General features: G+C 33.1%; 1 protein-coding gene across 1 annotated transcript; it reads left to right on the forward strand.

The window, feature by feature from the left end:
• Positions 1–2,731: 2,731 nt before the first annotated feature.
• On the forward strand, positions 2,732–4,734 carry LOC114738681 (CBL-interacting serine/threonine-protein kinase 5-like). Its single transcript, XM_028926738.1, has one exon. It carries the CDS (start codon positions 3,045–3,047, stop codon positions 4,443–4,445), a length of 1,401 nt encoding a protein of 466 aa, XP_028782571.1. The 5' UTR covers positions 2,732–3,044; the 3' UTR covers positions 4,446–4,734.
• Positions 4,735–9,903: the final 5,169 nt, after the last annotated feature.

The following is a 9,903-nucleotide window of genomic DNA, read 5'->3' on the forward strand; positions in this document are numbered from 1 at the left end:
CCAGCGCTTTTCTACCCACGTTTCGATTGAGAGAAAATTAGGATGGAAGAATACTAAAAAGAAAAACTACAAAATTAGTAATTTTTTTTTTAACTATTTGGTAAAGCTTTTTCCTAGTGTTTTCCTCCTCCTATTTTCCCCTTACTTTTCCCTGATCCAAACATAGTATTGAGGTTTTCTTAAGCGTGAAGTTATGACTTATGAGTTTAAACAATATGTACAAGCAGTAGTAAACAATGATGAGTGTATGAGGTATGACCAAAAAAAAAATAGATGTGTGGAGAGGATATTTTTGATATTAAAAAGTAGGAGTTAATCAGGCATCAGTAACCTAATCAAGATGCTTATGTGGCTGATTAGATTAATGAAAGGTCCAATCCCATAAGTTCAATATTGATTTAAAAAATTGCACGCATTGTTATTCTTCTTCCTCTTCTTCCCTTTCTGACATTTGAAAATATTTCTGCTTGTGTCCCCTCCATCTCCAACTTGGCTTGTTTTCCTCATATAATAATAGCCAGCATAATTCTTATCTCTAATATTAAACTACTAATTTTGTCCACCGCGTCAATTTTCTCCATTGCGTATTAGAACTAGGTTTCTAGTTTCGTGCGTCTAGCTAGTGAATATATATATATTTATATAATGGTATCATTTACTTATATTTCTAACTAACTAATGAAAGAGAGAGCAGAAATTAAAGCGTGGAAACAAATAAGGAAGAATTATAATCAGGTCCCATTGCTGTTTCTCAGCCAGTACGAGTGAAGGAAGACTGGAAGAGATCTCTGATTTTTCTCTTGTCTGGGTAAGCGTTTTTTTTTTTTTTTTTAAAGGTCAGGCCACTGCAAAACGATTTCATTGGACCAAGTGGAGGGGAATACAAGAAGCTGATTGGTGGAGAGGTGGGAAACGACATGGTTTTGCGTTAGTGGAGGGAAATGGAGAGAATGCCTAAGTGGAGACTGGAGAGGTTCCGCGCCGGGTAGTTGACTGCCTTCCGCCTGTTTCTTCGGATTGATGGAATATTGTACAGTGTGTCTATGGGAGAACCCAGAAAAAAAAAAACTACTGTATTTTTATATTTTTAAATTTTAAATTAATCATATTTACTACACTTGAATACCAATTAATAATATTTAAAAAATAATGACAACATATTTTCATATTTATTTTTAATTTGAGATTTTGAAATTTTAAAAGTATTTTTTGGATTTTTTTTACTTATTATAATGTCATAATTTCTCCCTCCATTCCTTGTTATAAGAAGTATTATAAGATATATTTAAAAGTTATCTTAAATTTGTTTATTGATTTCTCATTTTATACTCATTTAATTACTCATATTACTCATATCATTGTATTTAATTCTTACATTCTCTCTTCTACACGTTATCTTTCATCCATGTAGATGAGGATATTTTTGACAAAAGATTATATTTTTTATACATTTATTGTTTTCAATTAATTTTAACCACATTTTAAATAACATAATTAGTTAATTATCTCTTATAATAAAAAACTGGGGAAATATTTCATTAAATTTAAATGATGTAAATTAAATTTCATCAGAAAAATGGCAATCTCAAAAAGATAAAAGCCGGGAATTATGTGGAGGGTACTTGAACCTGAAAAATTAAAATTCCTCCCAGCTGGAGTCCACTTCCATCCACGTCACTCTTTCTCCCTTCCTCTGTTTTTCCCTTTCTGTCTTACCCGTCTGATTAAATTTAATTCAGGCAATATCTATTTAAAATTTTTTATGAAAAATTATTTCATCATAAATTTTATATAAAAATTCAAAAAATTATAAGAATTAAATTAATTTTGAACCATTTAAATTTTATTTAAATGAAACCATTCCAATTATTATTGAATATGATTTTTTTTTTGTTTTACAATCTCGAATGCTGCAATTAGCTTTCCTCTGATTTTTTCAATTCTTTTAATCTCAATTATTAGATTAAATTTAAAGCACAATAGTTACATCAAATTTTTTATATTTGTTATTGTTGTTATTATGCACTCCTCCTGCCCTAAAATTAGGACTGGACGAGTACTTAACAACAAGCGTCTTCATCTCCCTTTATATAGGTCTAAGATTAGAATTTCGCATCCAGCTTAGTATTCATTGTCATTAAAAAAATATAAATAATTGAAATTTATTTATTTTTCATAAATTAGAATTAGAATTAGAATTTCTTTAAATATCAAAATTTAAATTTAAATAATATAAATATGGTATAGTGATTAAGATGACAAGTCAAAGAAAAGGAGAGTGAAAGAAGCTGAAACGGCAGGTAAGCGACCTCCCAACCCGATATAGGCCATACCCCTCTAATCATTACTTAATTAATTAATTAATTAAGAGCTTTAACGCCGCTCATTAATTCCATAATTAACCCTGACGAAATAATTAAGACTTTAATTCAATGCTTAGACCTAGAATGCGCGGGAGAGAGAGTAGGTCTAATTAATGAGTCGCATGGCGCCCACGTCACCGCACTCTTGTTCCAAAATTTCAACCCTATTTTTTTCTTAAAAAAATAATAAATATATTTTATTTTATTTTATTTTATTTTGAGCACACAGATATTTCTGCTCTTCAATTTTAAAACCGTGGATTCTGGATCATCGTTGCCCAGTGTTTCTCGCTGTCTCTTACTAAATCCATTCCCAATCTTCTGCTTCCTCCTCTGTTCTCATCGCTTTCCTATTTTTGCCCTCGTAACCCTATCGTCTTCCCTCTCTCTTCTCATATATGCAAGATGAGAACCTTTAGCCCCTCCACAGGCTTCTTCGCCATGTTGTGTATTCGTCGTACCCCTCTCTCCTGGAAAAGATTCATTCTTTTCGACCTGGGTCTCTCCCATTTCTCCATGTTCCTTCCCTTAATTACCTCCTAGTCTATCCCTTCTTCTTCTCAAATTACGAGTAGCAATTCCTATTACTACTTGTTCTTAACCTTCCGTTCTTCTTCCTCCCTCCGCCGCCCCCGCCACCGCTACCACCATCTCCGCCCCCCTTTTTCCCTTCCCGGCGATATGGCCCGAGTCAACGCGCAGGCCCCGCATCAGAGTCAGAACGAGAACGACTCGCCCCGGAGCATTCTGTTCAACAAGTACGAGATGGGGAGGGTCCTGGGTCAGGGAAACTTCGCCAAGGTGTATTACGCCAGGAACCTTGTGACGAACGAGAGCGTCGCGATTAAGGTCATCAAGAAAGAGAAGCTCAAGAAAGAGAGGCTCGTGAGGCAGATCAAGCTGGAGGTTTCCGTGATGCGATTGGTCCGGCATCCTCACATCGTCGAGCTCAAGGAAGTTATGGCCACAAAAGGAAAGATCTTTCTGGTCATGGAATATGTCAAAGGTGGAGAATTGTTCTCCAAGGTTGCTAAAGGCAGGCTTAAGGAAGATGTCGCGAGAAAATATTTCCAGCAATTGATTAGCGCCATTGATTTCTGTCACAGCCGTGGAGTCACGCATCGTGATCTGAAGCCTGAGAACCTTCTTTTGGACGAGAACGAAGATCTGAAGGTTTCTGATTTTGGGTTGTCGGCACTGCCGGAGCAGCGTCGAGCCGACGGAATGCTCGTGACGCCGTGTGGAACGCCGGCTTACGTGGCGCCGGAGGTGCTGAAGAAGAAAGGGTATGATGGATCCAAAGCTGATATTTGGTCATGTGGTGTGATTCTCTATGCTCTTCTTTCTGGGTATCTGCCATTTCCGGGTGAGAATATTATGAAGATTTACAAGAAGGCATTCAAAGCTGAGTACGAATTACCAGATTGGATTTCACCCGAAGCTAAGAATTTGATCTCTAATCTTCTTGTCGCCGACCCAGAAAAGAGATATTCGATCCCAGATATCATGAAGGACCCATGGTTTCAAATCGGGTTCATGAAACCAATCGCGTTCTCGATAAAGAAGGAACCAGGTTTCGATTTCGACGAGGAGGAGAATGAAATTAAAGAGAAAGAAGGAGGAGAAGCAGTAGTAAGATCAGAAAAACCGTCCCGACCATTTTACAATGCGTTTGAGATAATCTCATCTCTGTCAAATGGGTTTGATCTGAGGAGCTTGTTCGAGACACGAAAGAGGTCTCCGTCGATGTTCCTGTCCAAGCTTTCAGCTCCGACGGTTGTGGCGAAGCTGGAGACGGTGGCGAAGAAGCTGAATTTTAAGATAACAGGGAGGAAGGATTTCAAGGTGAGGATGCAGGGGGAAACAGAGGGAAGGAAGGGGAAGCTGGCCATGACGGTGGAGGTGTTCGAGGTGGCGCCGGAGGTGGCGGTGGTGGAATTGTCCAAGTCATCTGGCGATACGCTCGAGTACATGAAGTTCTGTGAGGATGAAGTGAGGCCTGCACTGAAAGACATAGTCTGGAGCTGGCAAGGAGACAGTACTAACAACAACAACAACAACAACAATAATTCTCAAAATTAAGTTGGTATTTTAAAAAAAAAAAAAGATTTCTGGGGGTGTTTTCCTAAGATTCAGTTAGGTTTTTCCACTCTTAGTACTGTGAGATATTTGGAGGTGTATGGTAAAGGTGTCTGAAAATAGTACTGAAAATAACAAGAATTGCAGGGTACGGACAATATCCAAAAGGATCTGGATGTAAAAGTCTCCCTGTCTCCGTTAATGGTGTGTGGTTGTTGATGAATGATGCATGAAGTAGGGTTTGGCTGTTGATTTGATCATCAAGTGGATTTTCAAGGCTGTTTCTTTTGTACATAAGTATTGAATTGCAAAATACGTACAGATCAAATGGGAACTTGAAGGTCACAGATGAACATGTTTGAAAATGGGTGTGAGAGAATATTCATATTGATTACTGAAGATTATAATTTAAAAAGAGTAACATACTTAATTAATTTTTTAAATATTTTTAAATTAATTATTTAGTTTTTATATTAAAGATTAGAGGTGGTAGTATTGTGAAGATGGTGAATGTTTGAACTTCCAAACTTTTGCTAGGTCCATCATTAGATGAGCTATGAGTGAAATGGAAGCAAATGGGAGACATCATTAAAAAGAGGAAGAAGAGTAAATGGGAGATCACTTTCACCTCCACCGCAGTCTATTGGTAGATTGTGAAACAGAATAGTTCAATAAATCGAATCATATATGTGTGAATCTTTTAGGTAAGATTTGGAAGGAGATGAAAGACACAGCGGGGAGAATATATGCATAATCCAAAATCATGTTTTCACATGAATAACAATCTTCTTTCCTCTCTCAAACCACGTTTTGACACCTCCAATTAAGTGATTGATATAGATGAGCTTTTTAATTACTTGGGGATAATTTTTCTCAACAGAATCTTTTACTTTTAAAGGGCTCAAATCCAAAGTAATTGACATGGGAGAGATCTTAGATTTTTTTCCCCCAATACAATCAACTTTTAAACATGCATATATAAATACCAACACCAAATTTTTAACCTTTAACCTACTCCAAACATGACAGTTTGCGTTGTTACTGAGCGAGCAGTAGTGAGGTTTTAGTTGGGAATAAGTTTTCTTAGCAAAATATTTTTCAATTTGAATGCTCAAATTCTAGATTTCACCTAAAAAATATATACTTTCATAAACTTTGTCCTATAATCAAAATCACATGTTTAGTGAAAAGTGAAAGTTTTGATTGTTAAATTGCAGGATACAACCAGATACAAAGTTGGAAGGGGAAAAAACAATTGGAGCATGAAGAAAACGATATGCGTTGAAAAGAAGAGAGAGAAGCAGAGGCCTGGGTGGTTTCTTGGCTTTGGCTCTGTCCAAAACAAAACAAGAGGCTATTGAATTAGTAAACGGGATTCCACTTTAATAAGCTGATGTGGACCAATGGGAGGCACAATATTTGCAATCCTGTAAAACCCTGTTGGTTAGGAGGATATGATATATGAGAATAATGAGAAATTGGTTGAGAGGGAGAAAAGAGAGGGAGTGGATAGGAGAGTTGTATCATCACAGCTCAGAGAAGGGAAAGGCAACAATAATGAGCTGAGTCAGCTCAGAGTCATCTGATTTGTGGAGGTTGGAGGCAAGAGGCTCCTATTCCCTTCAACTTGCACTTCACTTGTCTCAACTTGCTCCTCTTTGATGGTGACCGTTATCAAATTTACTCCTTTTCTTTTATACTACTTCTATTTTTAATATAAAAACTAGTTACCTAATTTGAGTAAATTAAGAAAACTAGTTAATTAGTTATTTGTAATAAATAAGTATTGTTTTTCATAAAATATTTTTACTAATCAAATACATTGGCTAAAATTACTATTAAGACTGCCTCAAAAAAATGAATAAATATGAAAGACAAAATATATTAGAATCTTCTATGTATGACTAAAATAAAAGTCAAACGAACTCTTATATTAATAACAGGAGGCCATATATAATTATTCCCACCACCTAATCCTAATTTATTCATCACTACCAACATCTTCTTCATTTGATTCCCCTTTCCTGATTTGTTGATACGCGTTCTCATAACACCTGATTGTAAATATATTATTTTTTGGTAACAACTCATAGTCATATAATGTCCCCCCTCATCAAGATATTAAGCTTGTTTCTTTCTTGATCGGATGAGCATAATAACTTTATTGAATAGTAAATATAGAAGTTAGTTAAGTGATTTATTTTGATTCTAATTATAAGTCTTCAGTTTGTTCTCTTAAATTTACATTTCTTAAACTATTTATATTGACTGCACATGTTAAGGGGATTTTTATTAAGGGTAGTTCCAACACAATTATGGAAATGATTAGACACAGTATTTTAGAAAAATTTTAATACACATTTTTATCAAATAACCAACAAAGTAGGGGAAGAAGATTTTTTGGTCCAGTTTAGGTTACATCATCAAATTTTTTATATATAAATATATAATTTTACTATTTATTTATTATTGTACATACTTTGTTCTCGTAAGATATATTGCACGTTAAATACAGGCAAAGTTAAAAATTTGTTAAATTTTAAAACACAATCAACAAGATTTATTTATTTATTTATTTATTTTACTTTCGGTTGAAACTAACTTATAAATAAGACTAAATGAATATGTTATGAAACGAAGAGAGTATTCTTTATATATTCCCAAGTCCCGTCATTTATTGTTATCAGACATATTTAATTTTTGCAGCTTCCATGGTTCAATTTACAAAGTATTTTATGCAGTGTTAAGAGTAATTCATGCATTTATTTCCAAACAATGCTTCTAGCAGATAAAAAATTTACTTCAGCATAATTAATTTAACAAAGGGTATATTCGGAAAAGTGAAAATGTTTTAATAATACTACCTCTAGTTTTAATTATAAGACCTCGTCGATAATCTACAAACGAGATCTAATTGTTTTGGGACGCATTGCTGAAAAAGTACTTCGCGTGATTACAAAACAGAAGCAGTAATGCCACATATAAATCAGCATGAACCCGTTTATTGAGAAAACAATAGTTTTCGTGGCGAAAGCAAACATATTCCTTGGCTGTAGTAATTACAACAGACACTGTTGTTGATCTTCTTTAAAGGGGGACCCACTTATTAATCTAATCCTTATAACAAAGTCTTTTTATATAATTATCTAATTAGGTTATACTCGAGTATTATCAGGCTTAATCGAGAACATCTCTCCCGAAAGCATCTTATAAATTCGCAAGGACTTTAAGACTTCAAGCTTAAATGGCTAAAGTTGTTTCTACTAGAATCAATGCCTATTTTGATAACTAATTCTTGTATTAACAATACGGATTTGATCATTTATCTTTGGTTTTTTATTTTTGGGGGTTGTTTCATTTTTTTATAGACATTTTCACGTAAATTGAAATAAAATTTTTTTACTGTAAAATTGCTTTCAAAAAATAATCCTTTTCATGCTATGCCGTTTTATGCTGTTTGGTTGCTGGAAAATACTGTCAGCAAGTTCTAAGGCGCAAATTTTTTTAAACTATTTTCCTGTTAGTTTAAATAAAAACAAGAAATAAAGAAGGTAAAAATAGTCATAATAACTATTGTGTAAAAATATGCTAATATGTTTGTTTTGTTGTTTTAATAAAATTTTAAAATATATTAACAGATATTGTAGTTTTTTAAAATATTAATCAATAAACTTTCGCGTAATTAATTCCTTCATGAACTGTTTAAATGGACGAAAATTTATGTGAAATGGAATGATGTTTGCGTAAATTCCACAAAAGGAATATGGAATTTACTAAATCTTAAATAAAAAATTATTATAGAAATGTGTTGTTATTTACTAGTCAAGTGTATTAAAAACATGTTAACATATAGGAAATAATCCCGATTGGAGTTTTAATAATTTTTAGGTTCATTTTGAGGGATTTTTCCATGATATTTTGTGTTAACCAACCAAATACACCTTATGATAAGATTCCATTCCTTCTCATTTCCAGAACCAATAAATATACATATATTATCAGTATTAATATTAATCAGATTCACGGAACAGACTCAATTTTTTAAAATAAAAATAAGGATTGGAATCCTATATATAGAATTAGGAGAGCTATTCCTAATTAATTAAGATAATACTAAAATGTAACTCAATAATTGATGTATAAAAATTTCAAATTTATATCTATCATACCAAATCAGGCTTCTTTATGTTATATTTTAATTTGTGAAGGGGTAGCTATATGGGCCTTCATATTCACTCCACTATGAGAATAGGTTGAAAATCTTAATCTAAAAGCTGCCTAATAATACAATTATTAAAAGCAAGTTGCATATCTTTAGTTGCCCCAAAAAAGCAAGTGATTACACACACACACACACACACACACACACACACACACACACACACACACACACACACACGCAGTCACAATCAAATGCTACTGTTTCACATTTCAACCGTAAGTCCACCACAAATTTCAGGGGCCAACTAAAAACACAATAATGATCAATTGAGTAATAGGCTTCATTAAACTAAATTTTTTCAAGATATAACTCATGTTTTCAATTAAATTAATAGAAGTACTCATATTTAAATAGATAAAATTTTAAATATCTTGTATATTCTTGATCTATATTTGAAATATCATGGAAAACACACACACACTATTCTGTATTAGCTTAAATGATGAAATAATATATATATTATTGTGTAAAAGTGTATCAATATATATATTTATTTTTCTGCTAAAAATTAAAACATATCAAAATGTTTTCTAAAATCCTCCAATATTAATTTATCTTTTAATCCTAAGATTAAAGAAGCCATATATGATACATCTAGCAACATATGCATGCAAAGATAAAAGTAAACATTCTTGTATCGTTTCCTTATCAACAACAATATTTTTCATCAAATTTTTTAAATATATGAAGGTAAAAATTTTTTTAAAGAAACGAAAGTTATTATTTTGGAGTTCATGAATGTCGGTTCTATTAGTAAAAAGGTAACTCGAAGGCATACTTTAATTTTAGTGAGTCCCTAAGGTTCACCTTCGGTTAAAACGCATGTAATTATATATTAACTTATTAAGATGCTTTTATGGTCAGAATACATAAGGGAAATAGGTTTTCTTCTTGTTTTTTCCCTCTTTTCCTTTGTATAAGAAAAACCACATGTAATTAAAATTTAGTTTTTGAAATATTGAAGAAAAAGAATAAAATTATTTTAATTAAAGTACGTAAGACAATTAAAAATATCCAGGAAATAGAGAATTCTGAGGCTTTCGAGAAGAAACAAGGTAGATAAATATGTGAATCATACAGGAGAAAGACAAGGGGAAGGCTCCTACCATGGGAAGCAATTTCCTACATCATTTCCCTTTGTCCTTCAATAATGAACCCCATTGCCATCACCTCAATTCACATGATGATCATATGTGTGTGTGTGTGTGTGGACAATAAAAATCTAATGACTAATGTGGA

This window comes from Neltuma alba, unplaced genomic scaffold (genome assembly GCF_004799145.2).
Source record: "Neltuma alba isolate B1F8T4 unplaced genomic scaffold, ASM479914v2 tig00013650_pilon, whole genome shotgun sequence".
Taxonomy (NCBI): Eukaryota; Viridiplantae; Streptophyta; class Magnoliopsida; order Fabales; family Fabaceae; genus Neltuma; species Neltuma alba.

Excerpts from the sequence above, each read along its gene's own strand:
- LOC114738681 (XM_028926738.1), top strand. The coding sequence starts at position 3,045 with ATGGCCCGAGTCAACGCGCAGGCCCCGCATCAGAGTCAGAACGAGAAC.